A 17,525-nucleotide genomic window follows, 5' to 3' on the forward strand; every position below is an offset into this window, starting at 1 on the left:
CACAGCCACCTGATATTCTGCAGAAAAACAGTTATTTGGCACAATCAACGTTTCTCCAAGAGAGTGCTTGTCTGAATTGCATTACACGTTTTTTATCATGATTTTCCAACATAAAATCTCGGGTGTTTCCTTGGGCAGCTTCTGTAATTCTTTTCCTGTTTTGTTCAGACTTCCAATGTTTTTCCAAAAAAAGTGCAATTGTGCACTAAGACATGAAAGCGTTGTCTATTAACATGTTTTAATCCACAGTTTTTGGACCAGCAAATGATATTCCAGCAGCAGAACACCTCCTTAAGATGATGTTCTGCAAAAGAATGGAGCCAAGCATGTCTGTGGGGTTTCAGTCTCCGAGCCCTGAAAGATATTGTGCCTTCCAAATGTATTTACCCCCAACAATGATGTCCTGTTTTAATTACAGATGTGTACGAAGTCGGTAAAAAGACATGTAGGTGTAATTGCTGCCAAAGGTGTTTCCACCAAATGTTCACCCAATGAGGTGAATAATTAAGCAATCCAGTTATTTATTATTGGATTATCCTCTGTAGAGCAGCACAGTGGTCAGCATTGCCACCTCATGAGAGCCCAGGGTTCAGTTTTGGACATGTCTGTGTGGAGTTTGCATGTTCTCCCTGTGTTTGTGTTGGTGTCTTCCGGGTGCTTTGTTTTTTCCCCCACAGTCCCAAACTGTAGCGATAAGTTAGGTGGCTTGTGGGAAAATTGGCCTTGGTGTCTGTGTGCCCTGTGACGGGCTGGGGTCCCATTCAGGCCCGCCTTGTGCCTGCTGCTTACTGGGATAGGCTCCGGCCCCCCCGCGACCCTGTCTTGCCACAACAGGTTACAAATGGATTATCCTTTGCAGGTTTTGCATTTTTTCTGATCTTTAAGTTTTACCCATAAAATTCTTCAATTCGAGCATTGAGGATTTATATAATTTTATATTTGTATATAATACAATAAAACAATACAATAATTTGTAAATATATTCATTTTAAAGAGTGTGGATGGGGGCATGTTTTGCAAGGCGCCTGGTGCTCTTAAGCTGCTGTTAGGCCATCAAGAATCAGCATCTGGGGGCACCTTTTTTTAGACTTGAGCTTTTTTTTGTGGTTTTTAATTAAATGCGTTAGATGCACTTTCAGATCCTCTTCTTTACCATGAGTAAGTAGCTGCTGTGAGCTGGACTGGAGCAGCGGGCTGGGAACACGGCAGATGCTTCTTTTCGAACGACGCCACGGACTGTGTGCTGTACGGTCGTTCAATTGGTAGAACTTGACAGTAAAATCACAATAATTGGGGGAAAAAACAAGCTGTTGTCTCCTGCCCACGCGTGCGCGGGGAATGCAGTTAGTCTTCTTGCTGGGAAAGAGGGAATAAAACCTGCTGACCTGCGGTCGGGTCGCATGTTTTGGAGTTGCGCTGTTGTATTTTCTTGACGCGCGCTCTGAGATGGGGGCGTACCCAGCTCGTTTCCATCCGAGTCTCGATTCCGAGAAAACTGCTTGATCTGCCCAGGATGGGACCTGTTTTCAGCGCAGGAACAGATTTCTGGTAATCGAAAGTGAAAGAGCGAAGATCGGAGCGTGGTCCCACTGCCCCCACAGACCCCACAGACCCAGTGGAACCCGTCTCCCAGGCGCAGCTCGGTCCGGTCCGGTGATGGACCTGCTGCTGTCTCTCCTCGGTGCGTATGAGCCGGACTGCCCCGCTTTCGCACACAGCGCGCAGCTGCGGGTTCGGCTCGGTTCGGCTCTTAATGTCTGTTGTTACTGTTGTAGTCGGCTTGTTTTTGTAACTCAGAAACCGCAACACTAACCTACCGTGAGAATCTAGAAGACAATTTTGCTTTTTGAAAAGAATCGCCTCTAGTGACACTGGAATGTTTCCAGCTTCACAGCAGAGTAGTTTGGAGGGATTGTGAGGTGGATGTGGGTGGTGAGGAGGTGTGCGGTTATCCAGCTGATACATGAAGAAAACGTTCAGATTAATTTCTGCAAATATTTTAAGATGAAAAAATCAACTTTATTGTTTTTTTATTATTTTCTTTTCCAGTGGTTTCTGCAGTGACTCCATCGGTGGTCCTTCAAGGTAAATGTATTTTTTCGAGATATCAGTGCAGATCATCAGTAGTTCTTCGTCGTGTAATTTTATCAAGTGTGACAACTGGACGGCGGCGGTTATCTTGGCGTTGTGTAAGAGAAGGAAAGCGACAGATGTAGATGTCAATGAAAAAGAGATCCGCCAGGGGGCGCTCAGCAGGGACGAGAGGGATTCCCACCTCCTTCATCCTGCAAAGGGCCAATGTCCACAGGGCCGCCTCATCCCAGCGGGCCCTGCAGTGCTCATCTGTGGCTCCTTCACTTTAGAGCATGTCCATAAAATTCATACCTGAAGTCAGAATTAGGCTGGAGGGTTTGGTTTGAACATCATAACACAGGAGAGGAGCCACTCAGCCCATTGGGCCAGGCTGAGAGTAGTTAATTGATCCCAGGATCTCATCCAGATGCTTCTAGAAAGAACCCAGAGTATTGACTTCCACCACATGGCCGGGTGCTGCAGTAAAGGACTGGATTCTCAGAGATGGGCCGGTTCCCCTGGGCCTCCCCCAGCCCAGCCCGGCCCACTCCCCCTTCCTGCTTCCCTCTAGACCGGCCCGGGAGCGCTGTCCTACACTTGTCTGCTGGGGCGCCAGAGGTCTTCATCGGGGAGACCGTCACCCTGACGTGCCGCGTTCCGGGGGAGCCCTCCGGCTGGACGTTCGTGTGGTACAAAGACGGGGCGCCAGTGCAGCAGCTCGGCACCGTGGGGGAGGGGAGGTACACACTGAGGCCCACCCTGCCTCACCACGGTGGGCAGTACTCCTGCCAGGGCCTGCGGGCACGGGCCTGGCCGCAGCGCAGCCTGCCGAGCGAGCCCATCAGCATCCGCGTGACCGGTAAGAACCAGCAGGGCCACGATTCCTCCCTTTCCTCTCCTCGGTACCCATCCTGGCAGCTGTACTTCCTGCCAGGAGGCTGGCTCCTGTTCCCCAGACTCCCAGACTCCCCAGCTGTGAGCACAGTCTCCCGGTCTCGTGCCGCGTGCGCTGTGTGGTGCTGCAGGCCCAGCGCGGGTGACCCCGTGACACAGCGCGATGGCGGGATGAGTGAGGACAGTGGCGTCAGACCTGCCACAGGAGCTCGCTGGTGGCGCAGTAGCTGATGAATTAGAGAACCGGGAAGCGCTGAGAGGGGGTTGGCGTCCCAGGGCTGCAGGGTGGTGGCTGGTGGGGCTGGCCCAGCGGTCAGGCCTGCCCTGAGCTTGTGCCTCCTGCCCGCAGGCGGCTGGGTGATCCTGCAGACTCCTCCACAGCCGCTGCTCCGCGGCGCCGGAGCCACCCTGACCTGCCGTGTCCGCGGCAACCCCAGGCTGCAGCAGGTGGTCTTCCACAAGGACGGCCGGGTGCTGGCGAGGCAGAGCGGCCCCCAGCTGCACCTGGCCAGCCTCTCGCCCCGGGACGAGGGGCTCTACGGGTGCCGGGCCACCTGGGGGAAGAGGTGGGGCTGGAAGACTGCGGAGTCCCCCGAGGTCGGCATGTCCGTCAGAGGTGAGCGCGTGGCCGATCTCAGATGCTCTCCAGAAAAGAGCAGCGTCTCATTCTCATGCCGCCCCAGCTGCCCGGCGCTGCGGCCGCGCGCTGCCCTCTCTGACCCTGTCCGTCTGCTGACCAGACCTGCTGAGCGAGCCGGTGATGGAGGTGCTGACGGAGACCCCTGTCCGGCGGGGGCAGGACCTGGTGCTGCGCTGCCGGGCCCAGCTGACCCCCCGCAGGCCGGGCCTGAGGCTGCGCTACAGCTTCCAGAGGGGCGGCCAGCGGCTGGGCGTGGCCTCGTCCCAGGACCGCCACGTGGTGCGGAGCGCCGCCGCCCGCCACTCGGGGCGCTACTGGTGCCGGGCGACGGTGGACGGGCTGGGCCTGGGGAAGAGCAGCGAGCCGGTGCTGGTGCGGGTGATCGAGGGTGAGTCCCCAGGGCAGCTCGGCACCAGTGGACCAGGAGGTGGCGCTCCAGTGTGCTGTCCGAGGACACTGTGCCCCCACTCGGTTGAGAAGCTAGGCCTGGGCCCTGACTATCCCCCGGCCCTTTTCAGAAGAGTAGGAGTGTTAACCCTGGAGGCCGGGCTGGGGTTCTGCAGTCTGGCCCAGTAAGGTCACTTCTCTGCCTGATTGGGTGCCGAATCACCAGGCGTGGCCCCCCAGGAATATGAATTCATTTCCAGAGAGAATGAGAAATTAAAATGTACTGGTCTGCCTGACACGCTCGGCCTCCTCCTGCTCACCTGTGCTTCATTCACAGACGAGGAGGCCGAGCTGGAGTCCACAGGGCCCAGCAGACCAGAGCATCCCACGGACCCCACACAAGCCCAGAACTCTCCCGGCAGCAGCCAGAGCCCGTCGCCAGAGACCTCGCCGTCCAGCTTCTGGAACCTCACAGAGTCCTCAGCATGGGAGGCCATGACCCCAGGAAATACAACTCTGTAAAGATTCCCTTATTTCAGCAGGGACTCTGCAGAGGGAGTTCAGCACCAGCACAGTGATAATATGCAATCACTGACATAGTACATCAGACAACTTCAGTGATTCATACTTTTTTGCAAGATAATTGGAAGCAATTAACCAACATCAATGCATAGAGGCCTAGAGGCAGTGGACCTGGAAAGATCTGTTAACCAGCCAGTCTGTCCTTTTAAAGTAAGTCAGAGACTTTGATTATTATTTCCGCATATTAGAAAATAATAGAAATACCTTTCTGCATTCCTCTGTGTTTGGCAAACCAGGAAAAGAAATTGAATTACAGCATTAACAACAATAAACGAAAATCTTGCTTTGATTCTAATCTAATGTTTGTTTTGGATTTCTCTTCAACTGTCCAGCTCTTGGTACTGTGTGGTGTAGCCCTGAGGATGAGCCTGGCTCTGCTGGTGCCAGTCAGGGGCTGGAGATGGGTGTCGGAAACTCTGAACTCCGTGTGTCTCTGATGCACAGGCCACTGGCCTTCTGCTCTCTCTGTTGCTCTGCTGGTTTACGTGTCCCTGCTCTGTTTAATAGAAGGCCTGCTGCTGGCTTTGCTCAGAGGCATAGTGACTGTGAGGATATTTTAGATGAAGCCAAAACACATGCCCATGTGTTCATGGGGATATCCTGTGCCTAACTGAAGGGAAATCTGACCTAAAGAGGAGGGAAAATTGAGTTTTCCGGATCAGAAGATGAGCCAAAATGAATCCCTGGGAACTATATGTGTTGTTAATAATAATGTAATAATAATAATAATGTTTCTTTATTAGCCCTATACAATTTCTTGCATTAGGAATTCGTCTTTTCACATACCCCAGCTTTTCTCCATGGAGACACAGACAGGGAGAGAGAAGCTTGGGGTCAAAGCGCAGGGTCTGCCATTGTACGGCGCCCCTGGAGCAGTTAGGGTTAAGGGCCTTGCTCCGGGGCCCAACGGAGTAGTCACAGAGCCACTGCTCCGCCCGATTTGCTTTATGCTTGATATGATACGATATGATATATGCTTTCGGTGTTGTTACTTTTGTATCCCAACAGAAGCGTTTATTGGCGGGAGGGCTGTTGATCAAACGTGGGTTTTAAAACAGTAATGACAAGTCCAGGGCCAAGAGCAGAGACTGAGCTGCGAGCAGAGCAGTGATTATTGGGTTGAGCACGGAGGGTGGATTCCAGTTGTCATTCCCAAGAAAGCCTACAGGGATCCTCCCTGCGAGTGAGAGCCGAGGTCCCGATGGAGCTCACCTCACGAAACGCTTCAATTAGCCCGCGGTCACCTGAGACGTCAGAACCGGCTCGTTGATCAAGGCTCCCCGCAGCCAGAGAGGACGATCCGGCTGCGCGCCCCCCCCCGGGCATCCCGCATTTAGCATGTGGGTCACTTCCCCCTGGAGAGCAGGGGAGACCTCCTGCGTTGCAGAGCGAGGCTCCTCCGCGGGGGCGTCACGGCAGAGCCGAGCCTGGAGCATCTCACCCCCGCTGTCTTAGATTAACCCCTTCGCAAGGAACGCTTAACGTTGAGCCCAGCAGGCACCAGGCTCGAGGCTGGACATCCCCAGGACACACACAGGGAGAATCCGCCTGCTGTTGTACCCGGGAGGAAACCCAGGAGAACATGCAAACTCCACACGGAAGGCGCACCAGGTCACAAATCAAAGCCAAGACCCAAGACCTGTGAGACAGCTTTGCTAACTATTGCAATTATGACACTCATATATGTCTCAGCTGTATTTAATGAATACACCTAGTAATTTTATTAATATATTGAAGATTAAGGGTGCCTATAATTTTCCATTATGGAACTGCGTTTCAGTTTGCTGCATACTTCCTTCAGTTAGGCGCAGCTATAATAATATACGTAGCTTGTCTTCAATTTCACGTGTTGGCATGTAAGATTAAATGATAAAGACATTGATATTTTTGCAATGTTGTGCCGATCTAAAGGGATTTAAGGTGAACCGACGTTCGCATGCGAGCACCGTTCATGTTGTTTATCTCTCTCCGCACTGTCTGTGGTTATGCAATGAAGCGCGCTCACACGGAGACCCCAGGACCCCCACCTGTGCAGCTGGGGTGACGCGCAAGATTTGAGGACGCTTCGAACCCGCCTCTCCTGCTAACGGAAGCGCCTCTAATCCCTTTGGCTGTCTGACGTCTTTCTTTTCCCTACCCCAATTCCTGAGGAGAGCCTCCTCATTACTGTCTGGGCAGGCCGCGGGGGTGTGGCTTCAGCGGAAGCCGCTGTGATTGGATACAGATTGAAAAAGTACCAAGGCGTCGGTGACTGGCTTGCGCTCCACTCTGAAAGCCTCTCGGCACCTGACCAATCGCAGCGGAGATGTGTCACGAAAGCCACACCCCCCTTCACGCCCACCAGACCAGGGGGCGTGTCCCCCGAGTTCAGGGGGAGGGGAAAAGCGACGCGGCCCTTCTGCGACGCGAGATCCCGCCCCCTCTTCTCTCTGCCATTGGCGAGCGAGGATTTCAGCGGCTTCCGGCGGCCTCGCGAGAGAGAGGTGGGGGGGGCGAAACGGTCTCCAATGGTGACCAGTAGCTGTGACTGGCGAGGGGGAAGGAGAATGGAGGTGGGGTGCAGGAGCTAACGTTTAAAAGATAGGAAATAACGGCAAAACGAGCGCTTAGGCGTTGTTATTTTCCCACCAGCCCGTTGTGTGTGTGTGTGAGAGACAGGCGGCGGGGTGGGTGCTCAGCGCTCCGCCCTCACCTCTGCAGAGCCGCGGCTGACCGCCCGGCTGGGCACCTCCGAGCCCCGGCGACGTAAGTACCGCTCTCCCGGCTCCCTGCATGCTGCCCAGCCCGCCTCTGGACCCGGCCAGCGTCCTGGGCAGTGTGGGGGTCCGGGTTTTCCAACACCCCTGCCCGCGTCCAACCCACCGCCAGTCCTCCAGCGAGTGCCCAGCCTCTCGGCACCCCCGGGAGGGGAGGGGGCTGCGCTTCGTTTAACATCTCAATGAAGTTTGTTTTGGGTCCTTTCTTCAGTAGCAACGAGTTAGGCACAACTTGCAGAGAGCAGGTCTCCCCTGAAGGGCAGGCGGGCTGTAATTTGCTGGATAGCTAAAGCCAGACGCAGCAGGTTTCGGAGGAGCGCTGTGTCTGGGAGCTGCCTGGGATGCACCTCAGGACAGACCCCCTGCGAGACTCCATACCTGCAGCGTTCAGGGCCGCTCGGAGACGGCCCTCTCTTCTTCATTTTGGGTCTCTGCATAGGCGTGGAGAAGGATTGCTAAGCCTGTTTCATGCTTTGCCAAACACAAGCCGCTCAGGTTAGATATTTCCCGATTTACCCCCCCACAATTAGAATCCCCAAAATGGCGAAAGGCATCCGCACGCTTCGTGTTTTGAAGCCACGTTTTCAGGCTGCCGTGGGTAAAATACATTTTTGTGGAGGGATGAGTGTGATCTAACGCAGAGCTGGCAGGTTGCAGTCTCAGTGGTGCCTGAGACCTGCCCGCATTGTCGTTTACAAATAGCCTTGTGCCTGAGTCCGAATGCGCTTTACGTGCTAAATCTCGTCTGAAACCCTGCAGACCCCCAGAAATCTGGCGGCAGGTGTTTGAGCTCCTGCCCATTTCCCAGAAGAATGGACGTCTGGGCTTTCGGAGGGCTCTGACCACAGTTTGTAGCGATAGCGCTTTCGAGTGATTACAACCCTCAGAGCCAACAAGCAACCCTCATAAATAAAAATAGGGGCGAATCGAGGAGCTGGAGAATCTCTGCCTTTTAAAGCAGTCACATGGAAGGACTATACCATTTTGAAAAGAGACTAAATAATTTAGAGACAGGAAAAACATTATATAATGTGAACAGGTTGGTATACTGTCAGTATCCCAGAGGTATTAATCTCTAGAGGTATTATGGTAAGGCCCTAAAGAAGTGCAGAAGGCGATGCCATTTTCACTGTTTCTCTCTGACACTGTGTATCTTGTAAGTGCACTAAGCTTGAAAATGTTTTCCGTCACGTATTTACTCTTCTAGATATACTGTACACTCAGAATGTGGTTTAAAGGATCAAATAGCTTGTGTTCATTCTAATTTAAAATCCTTTGCAATATGAGGTTTGGATGGTGGCTTGGATAGCATGCCAGTGCTTGGACGTGAAAAAGTTTAAAGAGCCTATTTTGTCTTAAAGTTTGTTAAAGGCAGACTTCTAAGTCTTATTCAGTAATGCTCTTTTCACAGGTGTTGGGTTGAGCGGCTTTTTGTTTTCCACCTGAGGATACCAAGCAGGTTGAAAACCGTCTGAAATGGACGAGCAAAGTGTCGAGGTGGGTCAGAACATGGGCGTCCGTGTAGCAGGAAGTCCTGGGTCTACCTGCTTTGTGAGTTAAAATGAAGAGCTCTTGCCTTTACCTTAAGGGTTTCTCATTTTCTTTTAACCTGAGTTTGAACCTAAACTGAGTTTGGGTGCAGGTACAAACCCCAGGGCATGTCTGCAGTAGACTTATTAGGTGGATATCTTGGTTATTGAAGAAGCAGGTGATGGACTCCCCACACTCCCCTTTCTGATTGTATGCAGCCTGGTGGTTCTGTGATTTTTAAACCTGCCCAGTCCCATGACAGCTTTATTTCAAACTAGCGTTTCACTCTTCTGAATACAGTGAGCTCAGCCAGCTCTTTAACTGGATTGGGGTCTGACCTTAATGAGAATTGATTTCATTTGCTGAGCTAGTATGAGTTATTTGAAGGTCTTAACAAGTACCGCCAGGGTTTGTTTTAAGTGTCAGTCATTCCCTTTTGCAGATGATGATAAGAATCCTTTTGTTAGTATTTTACCTTGGTTAGATAGTGTTGTTCATTTTAAAGTTGGATTTGCTGTTATCAGAAGAGCTCTGCTGCAGTCCCAGTCTGAACACCAGGACAGCATGCACAGCTTCTCTGAAATCTACACACAGAAGACCTGCTCTTCTCAGACTGTCAACTCTTAAAGCTAATGGAAATGCTGATTAATTGCCATGGCAGAAAGCTCAAAACCATGTGCAAGTTTGTGCATGTGCATTTGTAACCTAACACCTCTTGTCCAGTTATCTTTACTTTGCTATGGGTTCATGTTAATGTAAAATGTGCGCCAACAACCTTGGGACAGTGGAGCCCAGCCTGCACTCCAGGTGGTGGCTATATCAGATTGAGGGAATTTCCCAGCATTTCATATAATGTATATCCACCCCATTTGGAATGGTGTGTTGTGTTTAAGACGGGACTCTCCAGCCATGACTCCTGTACCCCCTCGGGAGAATGAATGAGATGCATGGGTTTGCTCCTCTGTTGAGCCCACCAGCTGAGCCAGCTGTCCTTTGGCTCCACAGACCCTTGCAGGAGGTTTGAGCCTCTCAGAGGAGCAGACAGCCTCCAGCCCATATCACTGCCAGCCTGCAGGCTCCCAGCAGGTCGCAGGTGTGGCCCTTGGTGCTGGGAGAGCCCAGCTCACCAATACTAACCCTGCAGTGTCAGCGCTCACACAGAGACTAGTGGCAGAGCGGAGCATGGAGCTCGATCTGTCCTCCTAGGTGCTGCCTGTCTGGTGGAGCCCTCCTGGAAGTGTGGAAAAGAAGAAAAAGCATAGTCATTCAGCAGCATGGCACGCTCCCACAAATAAATGCATTTAGTAGCAGTTTTTTATTACTAATAATTCTAAATAGATAGATACTTTATTGATCCCGTGAGGGAAATTGCAGGGAAATCTACTTCATAGAGGTCAATATAGCGGATTGATTGTTCATTAAGGCAATATGTAGCAATTACAAAATAGAGAGGTTCTGTAGCTGCTTGATGTCCAGGTGGTCTGACGGTTTCCTTTTGTTCCCAGAGTATTGCGGAAGTGTTTCGCTGCTTCATCTGCATGGAGAAACTGCGGGACGCGCGGCTTTGTCCGCACTGCTCCAAGCTCTGCTGCTTCAGCTGCATTCGAGTAAGTGCTGCTGTCCGATGTGCACCTCCTCCTGCAATCCATCAGGAGCTCCATACATGTACTGTTAGTCTTTAGGTGACAAAGATTAGGAGCAGGACATATCTTAATGGTAAGATCCCAGAAACCACGTTTGTTTAATGCACTTTTGAGGTTGCTGAATACTAGTGGGTTTATACGTTTTTACATAATTTAATGCTTAATTCATATGCATAAAGAGATTTGTAGTTCCTTTTTGTGTCAGTGGTGCTAACCTTATTCCATTTTATTTCCTTCACCCATTTCCCAGCGCTGGCTGACAGAGCAGAGAGCCCAGTGCCCTCATTGCCGGTAAGAATTCAACAGTGTGGTCCTTTTTACTGGGCATCAGACTGAAATGCAATGTTTAGTCTTGTCATTTTTTAGCGTTTATGATCCCGAGTTTGAGTGCCTTGGAATAGAGATTCTAGAGTCTTAATCAGCACTGTGATTTGTTGAATAAATTGCAGTTCAATGAAGAGACAAATTTGAAGCCAGGCTTAAGTTTTGATGGTTCATTAAACTTAATGAAACATCTGTGTGATAAACACCAAATTCCATTAGAAGAAATGACTCAAGGCCAAGAATCTGTGCTTTGTCACTTGTAAGGTCAGCAGCAATTTGCAGTGTTTCTATAGTAAAAAAAAAAGATTAAAATAAAGCACTCATAATAAAGTTGAATGCAGATAGTTTTTAAAGCACTGCGCCTTGTATGTGAAAATCAATACTGAGCAAGCATAAACACCACAGTATCTGGGACTGGCCTTGTGCATCATTTGGTATATGCAAAGGCCTGGAATATATGTCACAGGCACATGGAAGTTGTGGTGAAAGCTGCCATATAGCAGTTCAGGAATGTTCATTCTGATGTGACACGGCACTTCACCAGTGCCCTTGATCGGTGCAGACCAGTTCCTCCAGTTCTGCCGTGTTGTTCACTGTGCTGCCTGACCCCCGGACCCCGTGTGTGCGTGTGTGCAGGGCGCCGCTGCAGCTGCGGGAGCTGGTGAACTGCCGCTGGGCCGAGGAGGTGACCCAGCAGCTCGACACCCTGCAGCTCTGCAACCTCTCCAAGCACGAGGAGAATGACAAAGACAAGTGAGCCCCGTCGCCTCTCGCTGGACCCTCGTATAGCAGTGCTGCTTCAGCAGTCTTGCTTTCTTAAGAACGTACGAAAGGGTGCATATAGGGGAGTCCATCCAGCACAACTAACTTGTTTTGTTGCTAGTAGTGTATTCTGCCAAGGGTCTTATCCAAAGGCTTCTTGTATAATGCCAAGGTAGCAGCCTTCGACAGAATGGCTGGGTATTATATTCCACACTCCGGCAAGCCTTTGTGTAAACAGTTTGCCTCCTGTTCTCCGTTTTAAATGCATTTCCCAGTAGTTTCCACCTATCTCCCGTGAGTTGTTTCATTGATGATGTTGAAGAAATGCATGGATTAACATTCCTATGAGCCCAGGAATGTATTGCAAGGAGGAGACTCGTTTTCCAATTATTGTTGTTCTGGAATCCATCCTATCTTATATGTAACATGGTGACCATATTTGTACACAAGATCTATTAAGATCTTAGTAGGACATTGTGCAATTCTTATACAACATCGCATGATATAAAAAAATATAAAATTTATATAAATTCTTGATATGTTCTCCACCATTAAATATGCAGTATGTCCAAATGGTATGCTTTCTTATAGCTTACCACACATTGTCTAGAAAACACAAATATCTTAAACACCTAAGTCTTTTTTGATATGTAGCTTCTTTAAACTCGTTTTTCCTCACTACATTAAAAATTAGATCCTGTCACCTGCATGTAACACACTGAAGTTTTCTTATTTAAATGGCACCTACCAGGTGTTTTGGAGTTTTATTTAAGTCATTTTGAATTTATTTTGCTGCTCTTCATTTCCTGCAGTTGCTCATATTTTGGTGGGCTATATAATCCTGATTACTTTGCTAACTATACCAAAATCTAGACCATTGATATAAATTAGACCAATAGTCCCAATACAGATCCCTGGGGCATTTCTCTAATTACCCCAATTTCAGCGTTTTTACTGCACGTTTCTATCTATATTTCTAACCAGTTCTCAGTCCAGGAACATGCATTACCTTGAATTTATCTTAACATTCAAATGTTAGAAATAATAGAAAAGGGGAAAATTATTTATTAATTACTTTTGGCTTTCCCTTTCAGGCCATTTAACTTTGGTGGTATTTCACAAGTTTTCTCAACCGTAAAGAGCAGTGTTGTCTCTAGTGAAAACCAGGTTCAGTAACAGATGCACGTTTGCACATGAACCAGGCTCAGACACCATGTTTTTATTTCCCCCGCCTGCACTGCGATCTGTGGCTCCTGCTGGTTTCCCGAACGCAATGTGTGCTGCAGGTGTGAGAATCACCACGAGAAGCTCAGTGTCTTTTGCTGGACCTGCAAGAAGTGCATCTGCCACCAGTGTGCTCTGTGGGGTGGGATGGTAAGTTTCTGATGTGCTGTCATGCTGTAAGCAAGGGGTAGCTGACCTTGCTGGTTGAGGGGCTGTCAGGTTGGGGTGTGTTTTATCAAAACACTAAGCTGTTACCACAGTTATTTGGCTGACTGTCTTAATTCATAGACAGTCTGTAAAACCTGAAGGTTTATAACTCTCTAGGTCTAAAATTTACCATTTCTGCTGTAAGCACTTATAGTACTTCAAGAAGGCAGCTGCGTCAGCATGCGTAGGCTGTCAAGGAACAAGTAAAGGTTTATTCCCTGCTGGAAAGAGAAGAAAAACACACAGTTTCTGCTCCTCACACCCGAAGAAGGCTTTATACCCGAAATGTTGCTTCTTCTCTTTTCAGCATGGAATAAGCCTTTACTTGTTACTTTTAAACACTTATGCTTTATTTAGGAAACCAGAACTGTCCTCCACTGTATCCTTCAGTGTCTGTGACTCAGAATGACAAGGTGCATTTCAGCATCAAGTAGATCAAGAATTTCCCAACTATTTTCTCATTAGCACCCTATTTAGACACCTTTAATTGTTGTGACCCCAAAATGTTGCACAGACCAGAACATCTTATGCATTTGCCAGTCAAATATTTGCATTATAATACATGTTTATTTTACTGATGTCTTTGATATTTGTAGTTTTAATATCTAAATGAAATTAAAATGAATATGCGTGTTGTGGCTATGAGCTCTCTTCAGTATTCATAACAAATACACATTCGTCACAAACAAATACGTATTCATCACAAACACACATCCACTTAAACTGGGTTATAGGTTCAAGATGAGAGTTTGCTGTGCTGTCAGAGCCAGAGAGTGAGCCCAGAGTGCATTTGGCTCATTTACGTATGTTGGTCTTGGCTGTGGTCACATGGGCACGTTGGGCTGCTGGCAGCTTGACGGACAGCCATTTCCTGGGGTCCTCTCTGTTGAGGTGCTCATGAGAGCACCAGTTCCAGAACAGAGCAGCAGCATGCAGGCTGCCAACCATGTGGAAACAATTGATAATCGTTTTCGCTGCACAGCAATAACGGGAAACTACAATGTCACCAACTCAGCTGCTGTAATGATTTTAAAAGTTTTACTGCTAGAAATAAGGTTCCTGTTGTCTTAATTATTACTGAAGTGCAAAAAGTATACATTTAATCACATTCGTAATGGTATTAATTTAATAGGTATTCATTTTTTGTGGTGTCTTGTTCTTCTGAACTTTATACATAAGTTTAAAATTAGACACACACCTTTTTCATGTTTATATAGTGCTGGTTTACACCCACGGATTAAGAACACAACTTTTTCAATTTGCTAACCACGTAAGGTAGCAGGTAAAAGGTGTCTTTTCGCTTCAGTAACATGCCAAAAAGCAGGGTGCTATTTCTCTGCTGCTGTCAGCGTCCTATTCTGTCTAAACTTTATACACAACACAGGCACAAGTGTACGATCCCTCGCTAGCTTTTCAATCGAAAAGAAAATAACTTGTCAGTGTTTGTCATAATAGTTTTTCAGCTCAGGTCATGAGCTGTTCTCTATTTTAGAAGAAATAGCTAAAAATAAGTGTAAAATGTTTTAAGAGTGAGGAGAAACTACCCATGTTGCAATAGTTGTAGAATCTGCTTTATTTGCTTGTCATTTTTTTCTTTTACCTGAAAGAGAACGTTGCTGACTAACTGCTTTGTTGTGCAAGTGCCTCTACATTGCCTCTCCACCAACAGGGAATTGTGTGTTGTCATCTGCATCATTAGTCAGCATCCAGTAATTCTCCATCACTGGGTTTGGATCCCTATAGCCTGGTTTTACCTACCAGGAATGTGTGCCGAACAGATTCAATGAAACTGTTGGTTTGAGACCTTCGGAGCGATTCTCTGTTTTGCTCCTGGCGTACCTGTCTGTTGGTTTGGTTCCTACTGAGCTCAGGAAGGAACGTCGTGAACAAGCAAGCAGATCATTACTGACAGTGGTTTTCACTGGTGATTACCTGGTGGACCCATGACCAGCAGGAAAACTGGCAGCCCCAAAGATCAGCAGATAAGGTGTAATCCATGACTGAGAACCAATGCCTTGTATGATGAGCATGTTTGCAGTTACTGAGCCTACCAATATACTGTATATGATCCTTCTTTTTGTCATTGTGACCCTAAGGCTGAGAACTGCTGACCTGAATGATCCAGTTTGTCTTTAATGCAGCTTCATATTAAGTTTGACCAGTTTCTCACCCATTAGTCCACTTCTCAAGAGATCCAGGAATCTGTCCTTATTGTTCTAGAACCTAGATTACAGTGGAAAAAGTAGTACTTGATTAAAGTGGTTTAGATATTGAAGTTTCTGGCTTTATTTTCTGTAATGCAAAACCACTAGATGTAGAAGTGGATAGTGTTTCGTGAAATCTGTTGTGAACCAGAGTCCAAGGAAAGAGCTGCTCTGAGGAGGACCTAGTGTGAATAATGACTAACTGGCCCTGGAGATCCCCTAAATTAATCAGTTCCTTAAACCTTAGGGCTTCATCATTTTGACCTGTGAAGTAGGCATTTTGTTCATTTAAGTAGTTTGGAGGCATTTGAAATGAAAATCTTATTTTCTCTTTAGATCTTAAGGACCACTGTGATGTGACTGAACCCACTAAGTTGATGCAAATGATCGAAACCTGTGTTCCACGTGTTTACATTTTTGCAGTTTAAGGGCTGCCTATATGACCTTTAGTGTTGAGGCCTTCCAGGGTGGGTTTGCCACTCCTGGTTGATATTAGTGGTGCTCGCCGAGCTGGCGCAGCTTGTGTGTTCAGGAGGCCCGGTATTTGGCGTTGTGAGCGGCTGCTGCTCTGTCTAATCGGCCCCGGTCTGGCTTGGTTTTTCCAGCACGGTGGCCACACGTTCAAGCCCCTGGCGGAGATCTACGAGCAGCACGTGACCAAAGTGAACGAGGAGGTGGCCAAGCTGCGGCGCCGGCTCATGGAGCTGATCAGCCTGGTGCAGGAAGTGGTGAGCTTCTGAGGACGTCCCGCGGGTTGTGTTGGAGTCCCGCACTGCCGCATGCATTTCAAGCAGTTCCTCTACTGTAAAAGAAATGTACAGTTTTACTTTCAATTAGCAATTGCCAATCTGTCCAGTAGATGGCACCCCTTCACTTAAATTTAGTTTAATATTGAATTTGTCATAGGTCCTTGTTCCTTGCAGACTGATTAGCACCCACATCTATCTTCTGGGAAATCAGGTTAATTTTTAATCTTTAATTGGATTCCTTATTTCCACTGTTAATTTTTTTAAATTGTCCAGTCAATGATGTTTTATGGCTGTTATTAGCATTTCCAAATGAGAAACTTTAGAGTGAATTTGTTCTCCTCCCTTGAATTAACTCAGACCTCTTGCTGCAGTAGACCTGGGGCTTTCAAGCTCTTGTAGTCTGGGGGCGTCGTTTTGTAAGGACTTATTAAGGGTCAGTTAGCCTCCTCTGATTTCTAACCTGTTTATACCTTTTGTTTTTCCAAGACATTCTCCTCCATAAGAACCACATCTGACAAAATCAAACCAAACTCTGTGCCTATTATAAATAATGCAATTATTTATTAAGTAACTAATATTGCTTACGGAATATTAGAGATGTAGGAGAACAGATCCGCTGCAGGTGCTGGCAGGGCGGGGCCCTTTCCCCTTGTACGCGCGGCCTTCCCATGTGGTGTTCTTGTGCTTCTAGGAGAGGAATGTAGAGGCAGTGCGTGGGGCGAAGGACGAGCGCGTGAGGGAGATCCGCAACGCTGTAGAGATGATGATCGCCCGGCTGGATAATCAGCTCAAGAACAAACTCATCACGCTTATGGGTACAGACGGGGCCTCCCTAGCACAGGCTCTTCCCGAGCCATTCCCGTGTCCTCTAATCCTGACATCAGTCACATCATTGATTGTTCAGTTGTTTTGATCTGATTTTTGCTTGTAAAAAGCCTGTGCCTGGGCAGCAGTGTGGAGGAGTGGTGAGGGATCTGGACTAGGGGCCTGAAGCTCAAGGGATCAGACCTGGGGAGCTGTGGTCAGAACCTTGCTCAGGGCACTCGGATTGCTCTGCTGAAAGGCCCAGCTTTACTATTGGGTACAAATGTAAGCTGACTTGTGCCAGATAAATTAATCACAATGTGTTCAAACTCTGACAGCACGCTAGTATTGCTGGGAGGCTTTGATTTGATTTTTACTCTAATTTATTCAGTTGCTTTTTCAGAAGGTTTTGTGGTACTAATCGGTGCCCTGCCACGTATACCTCATACAATAGGTGAGGTGAATGATCTCTTCACCTCTTTGGTGTTGGTCTTTGTCTCTTCAGGACAGAAGACCTCTCTGACACAGGAGACAGAGCTGCTAGAGTCTCTACTACAGGAAGTGGAGCATCAGGTACGTGCTGATTATCGGGTTAAACAAAGCTTTACGTGCTTTTTATTATCAAACAAAGAAGAAAATACATCTGTTAAGAACATGTTTTTATATTATTTTGCAGTGTCTATAGAAATAATATAAAATGTATCAACAGAACAACAAAGGCAGCTCCTTAGGGGTCACATAAAAAA

General features: G+C 48.1%; 2 protein-coding genes across 10 annotated transcripts in view; both read left to right on the plus strand.

Annotated features, from left to right (window-relative positions):
- Nucleotides 1-1,182: 1,182 nt before the first annotated feature.
- LOC148643697 (high affinity immunoglobulin gamma Fc receptor I-like) lies at nt 1,183-4,871 on the plus strand. The gene is made up of 6 exons (XM_088615833.1): nt 1,183-1,681; nt 2,050-2,085; nt 2,645-2,932; nt 3,317-3,583; nt 3,708-3,995; nt 4,332-4,871. The coding sequence occupies exons 1-6, from the start codon at nt 1,657-1,659 to the stop codon at nt 4,514-4,516; spliced, it is 1,089 nt and encodes a 362-aa protein (XP_088471959.1). The 5' UTR covers nt 1,183-1,656; the 3' UTR covers nt 4,517-4,871.
- Nucleotides 4,872-6,999: 2,128 nt separating this feature from the next.
- trim37 (tripartite motif containing 37) overlaps nt 7,000-17,525 on the plus strand; it is a 33,029-nt gene continuing 22,503 nt past the window's right edge. Inside the window, exons 1-9 of one of the 9 annotated variants that reach the window (XM_088615811.1) lie at nt 7,000-7,321; nt 8,744-8,883; nt 10,368-10,469; nt 10,756-10,796; nt 11,466-11,582; nt 12,878-12,965; nt 15,832-15,954; nt 16,667-16,790; nt 17,285-17,352. In XM_088615811.1, coding sequence (XP_088471937.1) covers nt 8,809-8,883; nt 10,368-10,469; nt 10,756-10,796; nt 11,466-11,582; nt 12,878-12,965; nt 15,832-15,954; nt 16,667-16,790; nt 17,285-17,352 — 738 coding nt within the window. In that variant the 5' untranslated portion in view covers nt 7,000-7,321; nt 8,744-8,808. The other 8 variants (XM_088615803.1, XM_088615806.1, XM_088615809.1 and 5 more) reach the window with 8 other exon arrangements.

Source organism: Lepisosteus platostomus, chromosome 22 (genome assembly GCF_059453375.1).
Source record: "Lepisosteus platostomus isolate fLepPlt1 chromosome 22, fLepPlt1.hap1, whole genome shotgun sequence".
In the NCBI taxonomy this organism is placed as follows: Eukaryota; Metazoa; Chordata; class Actinopteri; order Semionotiformes; family Lepisosteidae; genus Lepisosteus; species Lepisosteus platostomus.